General features: G+C 43.5%; 1 protein-coding gene across 1 annotated transcript in view; it reads right to left on the reverse strand.

Moving 5' to 3' along the window:
* Window positions 1-18,435, reverse strand: part of LOC143924327 (neurobeachin-like protein 1) — a 305,361-nt gene that overhangs the window by 194,130 nt on the left and 92,796 nt on the right. Inside the window, exons 3-4 of the mRNA XM_077448578.1 lie at window positions 16,705-16,796; window positions 3,335-3,496 (exon numbers count right to left, since the gene is read on the reverse strand). Coding sequence (XP_077304704.1) covers window positions 3,335-3,496; window positions 16,705-16,796 — 254 coding nt within the window. The remainder of the gene's footprint in view (window positions 1-3,334; window positions 3,497-16,704; window positions 16,797-18,435) is intronic.

Consider the following 18,435-nt stretch of genomic DNA (forward strand, 5'->3'; position numbering starts at 1 on the left):
TAGCAAGTCTAAACCTGACCAAAAAGGTCCTTGGGTACAGGGGGGTCAACCTGCAACATATTTAGCCATCCACTGTAACTGATGCGGTCAGGGACAATTTTTCTCACTTCTTGTTGCATCTGCAAGTAAGGAAGTATAGGGATCACCTTATTGGGACACAGATGTCCAAAAAAAAGGGGATTTTAATAAATATCTTCTTTATCCAAAATACAAAAAAATGTTTTGGCTTTAGGTGTAGTTTAAATTAAAAATATCATTCTGCTTGCCTGCTAGACATAGGCCAGTGTTTATTTGTCCGTTATATAGTTTATTTGTTGGACTTGGAGTATTTGACGCTTCATACAATTTCTCATTCCAAATATTCAATTGAGTTAACTTTCATTTAATGCTTTATAAAACTGAGCGATAGTGATAATGAAAACATACTCTTGAATATTATGGCTGATATCCCATCAGAGTATAAACTAGAGCTTTAGGCCTCTTTCACACTGACGTCCCGTTCAGGCCCGCCTGTCAGTTTTTCAGGCGGACCTGAACGGGTGCTCCATAGAGCTCTATGTAGCGTCGGATGTCAGCGGTGACATGTCCGCTGACATCCGACCCGCTCTGATCCGAAAAAGTGTAACGGAGGAAAAAGCTATTTTTCCATCCGTCTGCGGATCGGATCGGGTGACGACGGGCACTGCGGTCCGTCGTCATCCGATCTCCCATAGGGGAGAGCGGCGCTGTGACAGGTCCGTCCCTGCGGAGTGTGCAGAGACGGAGCTGTCATCTCCCTGCTCAGTGGGGATCGGCGGAGTGATCCCCGCTGAGCAAACGGATATCCACGGGGCGGATCAGAACTGATCCGCCCCGTGTGAAAGGACCCTTACACTTACAAAAAACTTAAAGCAGAGTTCCAGTCATTTGTATGTTTATTAAAATTCAGCAGCTACAAAAAGTGTAGATGCTGACTTTTATTAAACAGCCACTTACCTGTCCTATGGCCCAGTGTGTACTCACCACAGTGGTGTTCTCCCTGTGTCCTCCCTCGGCAGCACCGGCATCTATACAATGGACACAGAGCACAGCACAGCTCAGGGATGCGCAGTGGGCACCCGGCTGTCAAGCCGCAAGCTGTCACAGCCGGGTGCCCACTGCGCATCAGCGAGCTGCGCTGTGCTCTGTGACTAGCCCCAAAGTCTTCTAGGACCTGTCATATGTCCAAAAAGACTTTGGGAGCGAGAGCTTCGTTATCCATTCGCCTAGGCGACCGGAACAGAAGTGGGAACAGGTACCTGTCAAATTTGTGTACCTGCTCCCCCCCCCCTCCTCCCCAAAAGCCCCGTTTCGCAAACAGGAGTCAGGGAGGAGGCCTTAAAGCGGAAGTTCCACTTTTGGGTGGAACGCTGCTTTAAATGTAAAGGATTGTTTTCTTTTAGAGCAAATGTGCTGTACCCCCCTCTCAAAACAGTATTAAGTCATCATAGCATAAGGTATCATTTGATTTCTTACTAGGGCATTAATGGAACTCGAGCAGGGGACATTACACCAAACTTACTGGTCCTACACCGATAGTCATAACTCTTCCATGAGCGTACATATTCGCCAGCACACCATGGATAGACAATTTTTCGTCCAAAAGGTTTAATGGAAAGAATCACATCACACAAAAAAGTGCCACGTTTCGGAGCCACGCAGGACCCCTTCGTCAGGAATGTGATACAGTGTAAAAGTGTCAAAGACAGAATTTATATACACATCAATAACCAATCAAAACATGTGAAAAAGATAAAAAAAAATAGTTACACCTCCTCACTGTGACGTCAAATGACGTCAGTATCCTGCTAGAAAACTTTAAAAACTACTATGTATAAAGGTAACTTACTGCAGACAGGGATACTGGCTGATAAAATCTCATAATGCAAACCACATGTAATATGTCAGTATAATCACGCTGGATCAGGTACACTAGCGAACAATGTCCGAGCGGTACACAATACCACTAAGACCCAGTCATCCTGCTTTCAGTCAGCAGCTCTGGCCACCAATCACGGCGCGCCACGTAGCTGCGCATGTGTAGTAGCCATGGCAACCGGGGATCGGGAGGACGCCTAGCCGCGGAGCCGCTGTCTTCATGGAAACCAGTGACGTATAGCCGCCACGGCATCAGGCGTCAGAGGAATGCAAAAAATGTGAAAGGAATATGTGAGAGTGCAGGAGCATATCAGCAAAGAGCGAGCAAGGCGCAAGAGAAGAGCAACAAGGATAGAACAGAGAAGCCGAATAAGGAAGACCCATTAGTAGAGAATAAAGGAGAAAGAGAGCCAGGGGGAGGAAAACCAAATACACAAACGTTATAGATAGAAAAGAAGGAAAGAAGAAAGGAGAAAACTGCTGAAAGTAAGAAAAGAAGGGGGTGAATGAACAAAAAATAAATAGAAAAAAAAAACAAAAAAAAAAAAAACAAAAAACAAAAAACAAAGATGAAAATAAATGAAAAAAAATAATAAAAATAAATATAAATAAAAATAAAAATAAATATAAATATAAATATAAATAAAAAGAAATAAAAGGTAAATAAAAATATTCGAAGGAAAATATGAATGCAAAAAGAAAAAAAGGGAAAAAAAGAAAAGAAAAAGAAAGGAAAATAAATATTAATAAATGAAAAATAAAAATAAACATAAAAAGAAATAAAATATGAAAAGAAAAAAAAAAAAGATGAAAAAGAAAAAAAAGAGGAAGAAAAAGAAAAAAGAAAAAAAAAAAAGAGGAAGAAAAAGAAAAAAGAAAAACAGGAAAGTAAAAAGGCAAAAGGAGGGAAAAAAGGAAAGGAAAAGATGAAAAAAGAAAGGAAAGGAGGAAAAGGAAAAAGGAGGAAAAAAGTGTGAAGCCAGAAAAAATTAGGGAGAAAAGGAAGGAAGGGGGGGACATGAATGTGTAAAAGTAAAGAAACTAATACAAAAAGACAAAGAAACCCTAAAAAGGAAAGAGAGAAAGAAAGAAAGAAAGAAAGAAAGAAAGAAAGAAAGAAAGAAAGAAAGAAAGAAAGAAAGAAAGAAAAACAGAAATGCAGACGCATGGCTCCTGTGTGAGAACACTGGATGTAGGGGACATTACACCAAACTTACTGGTCCTACACTGATAGCCATAACTCTTCCATGGGCCGATGTTTCTGGGTACTCTCAATGGACTGCATTCTTATGGCAAATCCATCATAGGACCAACAAGATCACAATCCATCTGAATCAAAATTACCCTCTTGTATTCCTAGTAGTATACAGGAAACATTCTTTATTCAATCAAAAGACTGCAACAACATAATTTGCAAAAATATTTTAACCATATCTACCTGCAAATGATTATGAAGAATTTGACGAGCAAAAGTGAAAGTGTCTGCTGTTCCTCTTCCAGCCCATCAGCGGTCTTCTGCACACAATACAGCAGCTGGAGCCTGAGCACTTGCAGTATATGATCTGGAAGCAGCGATAAACCTGGAGGTTCATCATCAATCCTACAAGACAATAATAATAAGAAATAGGATAAAATGGTAATAGAAAAAGCTAGCCAGATATGGCCAGGTTAGTCACACAGGGGCCCATTTAAAACTGCGGCCATATTATTGCTTTTCAAATAAAACTTCCTATAGCACATTTATAAAGCACTGCCAGCACAGTGTTAGGGTAAGTCCATGGATGTCCTGGATTGTGCAGAGAGTGGAAACATTTCTCTTCTATTAATGGACCACCTGTTTGTCATTATTTATGTGCATATTTTTCTTTGCACCCAGATAATAAAACTTTGGTGGACACTTCCAAGCTATAAAAACACGATTTAAAAAAAATTCTCAGCGTCATCTTTCTTGGGCTCACCTGGAACTACAAGGCAGAAATCTCAATACCAATACAAAACTATCCCTTTCATTTTAACTTTGTTTCCTTTTTTCATATATGATACTTTGAGCGAGGCAACATTAAAATGATAAAGCAAAATGTCACCAAGTACACTAGTGGGTCAAGTTATAAAGTCACATTAAATGTGAAAATTCAGCGGCTGCAGATTGAAAATAACATTCAACTATAATATGACTTGTTGCAATTTTATGTGCTATATTATAATTTTTTTTTTTAATATATTCTTTTTTTTTTTTCAATGAAGGTGGAGTTGCCCTTTAAAGCAAAAGAAAGTCACAAAATAGACACTATATCACAATACCACTATTCTATATAATTTATAAACCACTGTACACCTTCCTGACCACGACTAAACTTGTGGTTTAAGAAATGTGAACCAATAGTGCTCTAGTGTGTACTTTCCTCTTGTTTCTGTGGAACTTACTTTGGAACCCTAAATAAAGTGGATGATGTTCACAACAGGTAAGCTTTTTTAAATAACAGCGGTAAGAAAAGTATGTACTGTTGTAATTATATTGAGAAGTGTTTTCTCAACCGAAGGCACAAAATGATACACTGCCATGCAGCCCTCACTCTATTCAATGAGTTGCACCATTATTGTGTCCCAGGCTTTTAATGCATTACAGCTGCTTTCCCATAGGCGAAAATAGACTTTGAGTTTAAAATGCATATGTGGCAGATTTGACTTAAATTATTTCGCAGAAGCACAACAAGAAGTAGGAAGAAATGTCTCCAAAATAAGGAGGAAATCCCCTCTTAGGGCTCTTTCACATGGGCAGTCTACACCAGCAAATCCGCCTGCTCAGTGGAGGAGCTAATGCCCGCTGAGCAGGCACATGACAGGTCCATGACCACCCACTTTCCTCTACAGGCGGTCGGATGTAAACGGACGGCCTGTCCGGGTAAACATCTTTCTTCCGATCTGCCAGACAGATGGATCCCCCATCTATTTTTAATGGATAGGATCTGATTGGATGTCAGCGGCTGTAAACAGACACAGAGGGCAATGGATGGTCCAATCAAGTCCACTTGTCAATTTTTTAGGCGGACCAGACTGGATCGGTTCGCCCATGTGAAAAAGGGGCCTTAGACAGTTGTAACCAGAACAGGTTTATCCATTGGAAGGCTTCTGTTCCTGTGACAAATCTGAAATTTCCGAAGTGCCATCACTTTCTGTACCAGAGGCAATGGACACAAGGACAAATAAAAAGTGTAAATATCTCCAGTGGAGAGACAGACAGAAAAAAAAGAAAAAAATTGAAGAAAAAAGTTTAGGCTTTACATAAACTTTAATTTAAGATGTGATTTAGGGGCTTTAGCTTAAAGTAGAAGTTCAGCCAAAACCTAACACTAAATCTATTCTAAGCCAAATTTTAAAACTAATCTATCTAACCATATCAAGCAAAAATCTGTATACATACCCTTTCTGCAGCAGATTCTGCCCAGTCCCCAGCAGCGGATGCTGTGTGCAGGAGAGAACCGACAAGACTGGGAAATGCTTGGGAAGTCACACAGAGTTACTATGGGGCTTCTGTTGTCAGCTGCCTCTCCTGCACACTCCGACACACTGAAGCAGCCACTGACAGCTCAGCGTGGGACCGCAGCGGCTGCAGAACAAGCAAGTATAAGGATTCCTTCTTTAACCACCTGCCGCCCGCCATATAGCAAAATGACATTGGCAAAGTGGTTGCAATATCCTGACCGGACGTCATATGACATTATCATGACATCAAGCCGCTGCATGCCCCCGGGAATGTGCATTAAGGTGCTCATTGTTGCGACGTGTCAGTCTGACACACCGCAACTCCGATCTAGGTAAAGAGTCTCTGACAGAGACTCTTTACCACTTGATCAGCCGTGTCCAATCACAGCTGATCACGATGTAAACAGGAAGAGATGTTGATTGGCTTTTCCTCACTCGGCTGCTCTCCTGACGGGGGGCCTGGCTGATTTTTTATCAGTGAAGCCCCCCTCGGATGCCCGCCCAGGACCACCAGGGATGCACCGCACTGGACCACCAGGTATGCCACCATAGACCACCAGGGAAATGCCAATCAGTGCCCAGGCATCTGCCAATCAGTGCCAATGAAAAATGCCTGCCAGTGCCACCAGTGATGCCTATCAGTGAAACAGTGCCAGCCATCAGTGCCACCTTTCAGTGCCTGTCAGTGCCGCCTATCAGTGCCACCTATAATTATCAATCAGTGCAGCCTTTCAGTGCCCAGTGTTGCCTATCAGTGCCACCTCATCAGTGGCACCTTATTAGTACCCATCAGTGCCCATCAGTGAAGGAGAAAATGTACTTATTTACAAAATTTTATAACAAAAACAAAGAAAACCCTTTTTTTTTTTTTTTAATTTTCAGTCTTTTTTTATTCCTTTAGCATAAAATAAAAACTGCAGAGGTGATCTCATACCACCAAAAGAAAGCTCTATTTGTGGGAACAAAATGATAAAAAATGTTGTCTGGGTATATAGTGTGGCATGACCGCGCAATTGTCATATAAAAAGTGACAGCACTGAAAGCTGAAAATGGTCCTGGGCAGGAAGATGCGAAAGTGTCCTGTATTGAAGTGGTTAAAGGGCTAGATAGATTAGGTTTAGAATGTGGCAGAGAGTAGGATTAGTTTTAGATTTTTTTAGGCTCAACTTTTACTTTAAGAGAACAATACTACTAAATAGAATGACCAACAAGAGGATTATTACTGACTAAATATCATGGCTATGCAGTTCTCCTCCTGGGCATGCTGGATAGTTTGAAGCTCATTAGAGCCACTTTGATCTTTGTATGCTACACTGCTTTTTAGGCATGTAAAACTATACTTCTGAATTGGAAGCTGCCTGATCCACCCACATTCTCAAGAAGGAAATCAATGGCTGTCTTGGCATTATCTAACCTTACTTATCTTCGTTGATTATGTCCTAAGAAGATGAAGAAAATTAGGTCTAGTTGGCCCACATGTTCTCAGATGACTTCCAGGGTAACTGTCCCCAATCAACTCACAAATACACTTTTTTCTATTATTTACATCATTCTACATCATTCATCATTATATCATTTACACACACACATTTTATATATTATATATATATATATATATATATATATATATATATATATATATATATATATATATATATATATATATACATACACACATACATACACACACATACACACACATATTTATAATTATATATATATATATATATTATATATACACACACAGAGTGGAGCAAAAAAGTATTAGTCAGCCACCAATTGTGAATGTTCTCCCACTTGTTCTCCCACTTAAAAAGATGAGAGAGGCCTGTAATTGTCATCATAGGTATACCTCAACTATGACAGACAAAATGAGGAAACAAATCCAGACAATCACATTGTCTAATTTTTTAAAGAATTTATTTGCAATAATTTATTTGGATAAAATCTCTTTGCATCCAGGGTCAGAAATTTGTCCCTAACAGCAGGTAAACACTGTGACCCACGGTTTGTTATGCCGCGTACACACGACCAGACTTATGTCCGACAGACTTTCGAAGGAGTTCTGCCGGAGTTCTGACAGAGTTCTGACGGACTTTCCGAATGAGCGGACTTGGCCACACACAATCACACCAAACTCCGACGGATTCGAACGTGATGACGTACGACTGGACTCGAATAAGGAAGTTCATAGCCAGTAGCCAATAGCTGCCCTAGCGTCGGTTTTAGTCCGTCGGAATAGCATACACACGAGCAAATTTTTCGGTAGGAACTGGGTCCGGCAGAGTTCTGGCAGAAAAATTTGAAGCATGTTCTATTTCTAAAGTCTGTCAGACTTTTGCGAATCAAAAGTCCGTTGCAGCCCACACACGATCGAATAGTCTGCCGGAATCATTCCGTCAGACTTTGGATGTTGAAAAGTCCGCTCGTGTTTCGCTCAGGCTCAATCGATGTTGGGAGTAATGTAGATGATACCGAATGTGCTGCAGGAGTGCCGGCGAGGTCATCCCAGCTCCTGTAGTCACTAAAGGGAAGAGAGAAAAAACATCCATGGTGCTGCACATGCACAATGTCCTAAGGTAATGTAGTAGTGATGGTAGAGACCTCAGCCGGGATCCCGCCAGGCCACACTCCAACGTGTTTTGCTTTGTCCCCCGGAGCTTAAACATGGGGACCACTGGATGTGCAGATACATGTTAACATCAGTGGCTCTTTTCAGCCCATCACTCAGGTGAACAGGCTGAGCAGTTGCCAAAAATTGGAACAACTGGGATCCTGGCCGTAGGTATTTATGGTTAGGGATGAGCTTCGTGTTCGAGTCGAACGTACGTTCGACTCGAACATTGGCTGTTCGGCCGTTCGGCGAATTCGAACGTTTGGGCCGTTCGCGTCAAAATTCGAGTGACGCGCGCGTGGACCACAATGCACTGCGGTGGCGCAGTGGAAACAAACCGGCGTCATGTTATGACGCCTGTTCCTCCCTCCCCTCTCTGTACCGATCGGTACAGCGGAGGGGAAAGAGATCGGTGTCAGCAGCGATGTGGGCTGCATCTGCAGTGCCCACATCGCTGCTCACCGAATTTAACCCCTCAATTCCCTGCCAATACTCTGCAATACCAGTGCATACTCTGCAGTACCCTGCCATTACTCTGCAGTACCCCGCCATTACTCTGCAGTGCAGTACCCTGCCATTACTCTGCAGTGCAGTACCCTGCCATTACTCTGCAGTAACCCCCATTACTCTGCAGTAACCCCCAATACTCTGCAGTAACCCCCAATACTCTGCAGTAACCCCCAATACTCTGCAGTACCCGCCAATACTCTGCAGTACCCGCCAATACTCTGCAGTACCCGCCAATACTCTGCAGTACCCGCCAATACTCTGCAGTACCCGCCAATACTTTGCAGTACCCGCCAATACTCTGCAGTACCCTGCCATTACTCTGCAGTGCAGTACCCTGCCATTACTCTGCAGTACCCCCCATTACTCTGCAGTAACCCCCAATACTCTGCAGTACCCGCCAATACTCTGCAGTACCCGCCATTACTCTGCAGTACCCCCAATACTCTGCAGTACCCTGCCATTACTCTGTAGTACCCCCCAATACTCTGCAGTACCCTGCTATTACTCTGTAGTACCCCGCCAATACTCTGTAATACCCTGCCATAAATTGCCATACCCAGCCATACTCGGTGATACCCTGAAATACCCAGCCATAGACGCCCCCCACCCCTCACCGCCCTCCGGTGCTTCTACCAACTCGCCAGTACGATCAAAGCTAGAATCTTTTTTTTATTTTTTATTTCAGGCTTCCCAGCCTAGAGGTGAGATGTGGGGTCATATTGACCCCCCAGATTTCACTGTAAAGAGGACCTGTCACCCCATATTCCTATTACAAGGGATGTTTACATTTCTTGTAATAGGAATAAAAGTGATCAAAAATATATTTTTGGGGAAAAAAATGTCAAACTAACATAAATAAAGTAAAATTAACAATAAAAATATAAAATAAAAATTAAAGCGCCCATGTCCCCATGTGCTCGCATGTGCCACACATGTGAGGTATCGCCGAGAATGTTAGAGCGAGAGCAATAATTCTAGTCCTAGACCTCCTCTGCAACTCAAAACATGTAACCAGTAAAAAAAAAATTAAAGCGTCGCCTATGGGGATTTTTTAAGTAGCGACGTTTGGCGCCATTCCACGGGCATGTGCAATTTTGAAGAGTGACATGTTTGATATCTATTTACTCAGCATAACTTCATCTTTCACTTTATGCAAACATTGGGCTAACAAGTGGTTAATAATAGAGCTTGCAGTCAGTAATGTTAGGAGATAGTGCGTGCTGTCTGCGTGCTCTGTACCCAGTACATACCGCTATAATATAGGGCAGGCCCCTACTTTCAAACATCCAACTTACAAACATCTCCTACTTGCAAACGCAAGGAGACAGCAGCAAGTGAGATGAAAAAAGATGGACGACAAAACAAATTATACAGGGGTGATAACCCTTCCCTATGTTTTCCAAAAAGCTTAAAGATAGTTTTTTTGACTGGAGCTACACTTTAAAAATGTACCGGTTGAAAATATTCAACTTAACACAACAAACCTACACAGTCCCTGTCTTGTTTGCACCGCCTGTATACTGCTGTTCTGAGTATATAGGGCCTGGGGGCCACACGCATTTCCTTTTTTTAATATGGGTACGGGGTTCCCCTTAATATGCGTACAAGACCCAAATAGGCTGGTAATGGGCAGGGAGGGCTACCCATGCCATTTTTCTCAATGATTTTCAACCATATTGCAGGAACCAGATATAACATTAAAACCGCAAGCAGTTTTAAATGGTGTTATTTCCGTTTAATGTCATTTTGTGCAGGGACTGTTCTAAACACGGGAAACACGTGGCACTTCACAGGCATACTACAGACACCCCCCAGGCACCATATTTAAAGGAATATTTCACTTTTTTTTTTTCACTTTAATCGTCATTAAAATCAGTGCTCCCGCCAAAACGGCAGTTTTTAAAACTTTTTTTTGCAGTGACCCATGTCCCCTGAGGCAGGAGGCAGGTCCCCAAACCCTTTTTAGGACACTATCTTTCATATTAGCCATTAAAATTAGCACTTTCCAATTCGAACGTTCGAGTCCCATAGACTTCAATGGGGTTCTAACGTTCGTACCGAACGCGGGGGTCGTTCGCAAGTTCTGGTGCGAACCGAACCGGGGGGTGTTCGGCTCATCCCTATTCATGGTATAGTTGTCATTCCATGGCCATTTAGAGCATATGAATGAGATCTAAAGCCTGGTTCACACTAAGTTTTTTTTTAGTTCAACCCAACGTGCTGAAGGAAAAAAAAATACTAGGGAGCTTAGGAGGAGTTTGCTGTACAAATGAGTACACTACCGCACCACAACTGCGTGCATTGCGTTCTATTCACTTGAATGGGGATATTATTTGCTGCGCTGCATTGCAAAGCCTCATGGTCCCACTCTGCTGTCACATGTTTTTACTGTACCTCCCCCAACATTAACCACTTCCCACCCGGCCAATGCACATATACGGCCGGGTGGGAGCCGTCTACTCCTGATAGGACGTTCAGGAACGTCCATCAGGAGGAGCAGGATCGCGCGCGTGCCCGCGCAGTGGCGCGATCCCGATGCGCCCGTGTCACCGGGACACGGCGCATCTCAGATCGGCAGGAGGGCTCTGTGATTGGCCCTCCTGATCACATGACGGCCGTGTCCAATCACAGCCGCCATGTGATGTAAACAAACAGCCGGTTGCTTGGCAATCGGCTCCTCCTCTCCTCACACAGAAGTCATCGCTAAGGAGAGGAGAGCAGATTGCTGCAGCCGGCTGATGATCAGTGAGTATGGGCTGTTTTTTACAGCTTTTTACTCACTGATCTTCAGTCTAGTGTAAACACACAACACACAACACACCACACAGTGTAAACACAGTCCCCACATATGTCCCCATAACACACATGTCCCCAAAACATACATGTCCCCAAAAAATAAAAACACATGTCCCTAATAATAAAAACATGTCTCCCACATATGTCCCACTAAAATCACATGTCCCAATGATTATGTGCACACATATGTACGTGATCACCTGCACACATATGTACATGATCATTTGCGTACATATGTCCGTGATCACACAAACCAATTATTATACACTTAACGGAATTTTTTTTACCAAAAACATGTAGCAGAATACATTTTGGCTTAAATTTATGACAAAATTAGATTTTATTGGATTTCTTTTAAAATAGAAAAAAGAAAATATTGTTTTTTTTCCAAATTTCTTCTTTTTTGCGCTTATATCGCAAAAAATAAAAAACTGAGTCGTGAATAAATACCACCAAAATAAAGCTCTATTTGTGCAAACAAAATGATAAAAATTTAATTTGGGTACAGTGTAGCATGACTGCGCAATTGTCACTGAAAGCGCTAGAGCAATGAAAGCTGAAAATTGGGCTGTGAAGGAAGAGGGCGAAAGTGCCCTGTATTGTAGTGGTTAAAGTGTAAATGATGCCTTTAAGTTTGAAAGACCAGAGACCCCCCCCCCTCCCCCCCAAGGAAAAAAAAAATATCTACGACCCTGTCCACAGAAAGAGTCATTGCCAGTTATCGCAAACGCTTGATTGTAGTTGTTACCACCAAGGGTGGCGCAACCAGTTATTAGGTTTAGGGGTCAATTACTTTTTCACATATAGCCAGGCAGGTTTTGACAGCTTTCTTGCCTTAATAAATGAAACCATCATTTGAAAACTGCATTATGTATTTACTCAGGTTATCTATGTGTAATAATAAAATTAGTTTGATAATCTGAGTCATTTAAGTGTGACAAACATGCAAAAAAATAAATGTATGTATGTATGTATGTATGTATGTATGTATGTATGTATGTATATATATATATATATATATATATATATATATATATACACACACACATATATATATATATACACACATATATATATATACACACATATACACACACACACACACACACACACTATCTTAACCAGGAAAGATCGCTTTAAGGCTGGGTTCACACCGCTGCGGGTGAGAGATCCGGATGTGATTCGCACCGCACTGCAGTGCAAATCACATCCGATCTGTCTGTGCGATGCGAGTTCAGCCATACAGATAGTATGGCTGAATTCGCATCGCACCCGCCGCAAACTCGCACAGGACCCTTTTTTTGGTTCGCAGCAGAATCGGATCGCATGGGTGTTCACACCATGCGATCCGATTCCTGTCCGAGTTTGCAGATCGCACTGCGATATGCGGACTGGTCTGGGGGTGTCATTAAGATTTCATTGACACTCCCAGCAGTCCGCATAGGGCAGTGTGAACTGCCGGCAGGAGGCATGCGATGCGGGAAAACGCCGCGGATTCGCGGCGTTGCCGCATCACTATGGTGTGAACCTAGCCTGAGAAACAATAATAGTTCTTATCCATATTTGGTAAGCGACAAAGAAAAAAATGCCTCCAGCTTTTATTTAGCTAGCTATACCCATTACAGGATGCAAATATCTGTATTCTTTCAGGTTTGGGTAACAAATAATGTGTTTAAACAAAACGAGTCCCCATATATCGTAAACTGGCTGCCATGTAAGTAGTGTTGTAAATGACCTTCACATAGTGACTTCTTCAGAAAGGGATTAGAAAATTTATAAACTTTCTGTTGAACAACCCTGAATCAGATCCAAAATAAACAGAAATAAAACATTTATAACCATAGTTTCTGCATGTAATAGGATACAGCCACATGCTGAATAGTGATCAAACAACTGACAGAGCAGAAGACATCTCCCTAATGGCTTTTCATCTGCCATAAACACATCAGTGCTGGGATTTTATCTGTCCTTAGGAAAAGGGCAACACTGAAAAGAAGAACACATGAGATTTGGAATTTGGCTTGTTTGGAGGATGCCAGAGCACATTTCTACCAGCTGAAGGCGTAAACCTTGAATTCACTTGTTTTTCTGTAATTTCATGTGCAGTTCCACTCAATCATTTTTTTTATTATTATTTTTTTTATTTTTTTATATAAATTTAAATGAAGATTCACTTAAAGTGTTACTAAATCCAGGACACTGCTTTTACTATATCTGGTCTCCCACAGTACACAGAACATGGAAATGCAATTATTTTAGTAAATATAAACTGATAAATACCTCTTCTCATCAGCAGTATATAGCAGTCTTGTGACTTCTATCAGTGTCTGGTTAAAGCTTGCAGCAGGAGCTTTCATTCTCCTCTGACAGTCCTATAGGGCTGCAACGATTATTCGATATTATCGATAATGAAAATCATTGTCAACGATTTTCATCATCGATTAGTTGGTCCGCACCTTCCGCCTGTCTGTTAGTTGAAAAAAAACGGAAACAAATCCTCTCCTCCTATGTCATCCGTCCTCGGCGGCGCTCTCTGTGACCAGGCATGCACTCGCCACTGCATGTCCGCGGCGCGCCTCTCCTCTTCGCTGATGTCACGTGACATGCACACAGATCTCAGCCCCGCCCGCTGCTGCCTCGAGGGAACAGAGAAGGCGAGAATCTGTGAGGAGGACACAGCCGAGCTGCACACAGAGTGTGAAAAAAGGTAGCAGCTATCGGATAAAAGTTGTACCCAGCGCGCGCGCATGCACGCACATACACACACGGGGGCACCAATGATGGGGCACTATCCCCCCCCCGGCTGAAACACCAATGTGGCACTATTATTCCCCCCCCCCAAAACACCAATGTGGCTCTATTATCCCCCCCCCCCCCCCAGAAACACCAATGTGGGAGGAATAACGCCCCATCATTGGTGTCAGTGGGGGGAATAGTGCCCCATCATTGGTGTCAGTGGGGGGGGGGGGATAGTGCCCCATCATTGGTGTCAGTGGGGGGGGAATAGTGCCCCATCATTGGTGTCAGTGGGGGGGGGGGGAATAGTGCCCCATCATTGGTGTCAGTGGGGGGGGGGGGGAATAGTGCCCCATCATTGGTGTCAGTGGGGGGGGGGGGGGATAGTGCCCCGTTATTGGTGTCAGTGGGGGGGGAATAGTGCCCCGTTATTGGTGTCAGTGGGGGGGGGGGAATAGTGACCCGTCATTGGTGTCAGGGGGGGGGAATAGTGCCCCGTCATTGGTGTCAGTGGGGGGGGGGAATAGTGCCCCGTCATTGGTGTCAGTGGGGGGGGGGGAATAGTGCCCCGTCATTGGTGTCAGTGGGGGGGGAATAGTGCCCCGTCATTGGTGTCAGTGGGGGGGAATAGTGCCCTGTCATTGGTGTCAGTGGGGGGGAATAGTGCCCCGTCATTGGTGTCAGTGGGGGGGAATAGTGCCCCGTCATTGGTGTCAGTGGGGGGGAATAGCGCCCCGTCATTGGTGTCAGTGGGGGGGGGAATAGCGCCCCATCATTGGTGTCAGTGGGGGGGGGGAATAGCGCCCCGTCATTGGTGTCAGTGGGAGGAATAGCGCCCCGTCATTGGTGTCAGTGGGAGGAATAGCGCCCCGTCATTGGTGTCAGTGGGAGGAATAGCGCCCCGTCATTGGTGTCAGTGGGAGGAATAGCGCCCCGTCATTGGTGTCAGTGGGAGGAATAGCGCCCCGTCATTGGTGTCAGTGGGAGGAATAGCGCCCCGTCATTGGTGTCAGTGGGAGGAATAGCGCCCCGTCATTGGTGTCAGTGGGAGGAATAGCGCCCCGTCATTGGTGTCAGTGGGAGGAATAGCGCCCCGTCATTGGTGTCAGTGGGAGGAATAGCGCCCGTCATTGGTGTCAGTGGGAGGAATAGCGCCCCGTCATTGGTGTCAGTGGGAGGAATAGCGCCCCGTCATTGGTGTCAGTGGGAGGAATAGCGCCCCGTCATTGGTGTCAGTGGGAGGAATAGCGCCCCGTCATTGGTGTCAGTGGGAGGAATAGCGCCCCGTCATTGGTGTCAGTGGGAGGAATAGCGCCCCGTCATTGGTGTCAGTGGGAGGAATAGCGCCCCGTCATTGGTGTCAGTGGGAGGAATAGCGCCCCGTCATTGGTGTCCGTGGGAGGAATAGCGCCCCATCCATGGTGTCCATGGTAGGAATAGCGCCCCGTCATTGGTGTCCGTGGTAGGAATAGCGCCCCGTCATTGGTGTCCGTGGTAGGAATATAGAGCCCCATCCATGGTGTCCATGGTAGGAATAGCACCCCGTCATTGGTGTCCATGGTAGGGATAGCGCCCCATCCATGGTGTCCATGGTAGGAATAGCACCCCGTCATTGGTGTCAGTGGGAGGAATAGTGCCCCGTCATTGGTGTCCCTGGGAGGAATAGTGCCCCATCATTGGTGTCCCAGTTTTTTCATTATTACTTTTAAATAAACGGAAAAATTTAACATTACGTTTTTTTGTGATTTTATCCGATTAATCGATTAATCGAAAAAATAATCGGCCGATTAATCGATTATGAAAATAATCGTTAGTTGCAGCCCTACAGTCCTATGAGGCTGGATGACCCCTGTCCCTCTGTCTGGACAGTGCAGCGTGACCCTGTGCGGATCACATGCACCCCCGAACAAAAATATCTCTAGCAATATACAAACATCTTGGGCTCTGTTCTATCAACAGATAGCTTGGGGACAATAAAAAGGGAGGCCAGAGAAGACAGGATCAAACAGCCTTTTTACACAATGCGGAGGATTAACCCCTTAGGTTTCCCAGCGAGTATAACAAGCGTGCTTTAATGCATAGAAAGACTGAATTTTCTGTTGTAGGTTTAGTAACACTTTAAAATTCAAATATAGACTCGTGTTGGTTATATTAATATTATAAGTTATATTAGAATATAAACTTACAGAAAGATTTTCTGTTATAAGGCTCTATTTACATCCGAGTGTACTGGAAGGCATGCAGAATCACACCATTCTGCGTGAAATTCCAGAATCGTGGCAAAAGACAGGACGAGTTTTCGAATCCATTATTTTTTAATGGCACCCCAAGCATGGTGTGATTTTGCCATGATTGGCAAGAGTCAAAACGGGAGTAAAATTATGGCAAAAATCTCAGTGGTAAATGCGCCAGGCTCTGTGCCAAAATGTGGCACATTAAATTCTTTGGCGTGTTTTTGGAGTGGAGGCAGACTTATTCAAATGAATGGTGCCGCTCCAAAACAGGCCTCAAAAACACACAGAAAAGCTAAAAAAAAAAAGAAGAAAAAGAAAAAAGCTTGTTGCAGTATGCGCAGGTGTGAATGGAGCCTAAAGGTTTGCATCCCATCATATCAAAGCATAAAGTTTTCAACAGCACACAATCATTTTGTTGTGATTTTTCTTAGGTACCTGGTCGGAAGCTCATCAAAGTCAACATCGAGAAACTGTTCATAGCTGGAAACAAAGCTGTCTAACCACAGTCGCAGGTAGTCAGGGTCTTTCTGTAAAACAAAGGTAAAGAAGAAGCGTCAGCTCCTAAGATGTCAAAGTGCTCATTATCATCAACAGTGACAAGCTAACAAAGTTCATTACATTTGAAATGAAACCCAAAAGGAGGTGTGTGTAGCCAGCAAAAATTTGAAATCTGTGAAAAAGGGCAATATTCTACAACATACATAATATAACAGACTCACAGGATATCTTCAGTTTGAGATATAAGACACTGCTGACCCGGACAGCTACTCCCACCAGTGTTGCATACAGGCAATATAACTGCCTAGTCATTTGCCATCTGCCTACTTTAGTAGGGCACATCTTCCAGAAGTTCAGTTCCTCTTTAAAAACACCAAAAAATAATTGACGTACAGTTGTGCTCAAAAGTATGCATACCCTGGCAGAAATCATAACATTTTGGCATGGATATTGAAATTATGACTGATCATGCCAACTCTCTTTTACTTAAGGATAGTGATCATTTGAAGCAATGTATTATCACATAGTTGTTTAACTCCTTTGTAAATCATAACAGAAATCACCCAAATGGCCCTGATCAAAAGTTTACATACCCTGTAATGTTTGGCCTTGGCACAGACACACAAGGTGACACACACATGTTAAAATGGCATTAAAGTTTAATTTCCTACATCTGTTGTTTTTTAAATTGCAATTTGTGTCTGTGTATGAATAGTCAGTGAGTTTGTTTTGTTTTGCTGTCATATAGAAGGCTAGATACTGTGCCATGGGGAGCAGAAAAGAACTGCCAAAAGACCTGCATAACAAGGTAATGGAACTTTATAAAAATGGAAGAGAATATAAAGATATCCAAAGACTTGAATATGCCAGTTAGTTCTATTCAATTACTTATTAAGAAGTGGAAAATTCAGGGATCTCTTCATACGAAGCCAAGTTCAGATAGACCAAGAAAGATTGCAGCCACAATGGCCAGAAGAATTGTTTGGGATACAAAGAAAAACCCACAGGTAACCTCAGGAGAAACATAGGCTGCTCTGGAAAAAGACACTGTGGTTGTTTCAAGGAGCACAAAACAATACTTGAACAAAAATGAGCTACATGGTCGAGTTGCCAGAAAGAAGCCTTTACTGCGCTAATGCCACAAAAAAAGCCCGGTAACAATATTCCCAACAAACACCTTGTCACGCATCACAGCTTCTGGCTGTCAGAAACCATGAACCAGACTGAGACAGAAGTATAGTAAAATCACACTTGTTTATTAATAAATATAAAAAGGTAAATAGTGTAAGTGTAGTCAAAGCATAGCCAGAGTCCAGTAACCGGATCGGGTAGTCAGTAGGGCTGCAACTAACGATTATTTTCATAATCGATTAATCGGCCGATAATTTTTTCGATTAATCGGATAAAAAAAAAAACTAAAAAAAGGGGAGAAATATATATACACACACACACACACACACACACACACACGTGTCCCCCCAGTATAGATGACACATTCCTCCCCTCCTCTCAGTGCTCCCCTCCCCCCTCCGGTGTCTCGGGTTTTCTCACCCCTTCATGGTGACAGCGGCTCCTCCTCGGTGTGCCGGGGTGGTGTGGGGCAGAGTCTCAGTCCGGACCCGCCACACGTGACTCGGCCGACTCCTCAAAATGGAGCGAAGGGCACCC

This window comes from Lithobates pipiens, unplaced genomic scaffold (assembly GCF_037356315.1).
Source record: "Lithobates pipiens isolate NorthernLeopardFrog02 unplaced genomic scaffold, aLitPip1_a1.2 Scaffold_22, whole genome shotgun sequence".
Lineage (NCBI taxonomy): Eukaryota > Metazoa > Chordata > Amphibia > Anura > Ranidae > Lithobates > Lithobates pipiens.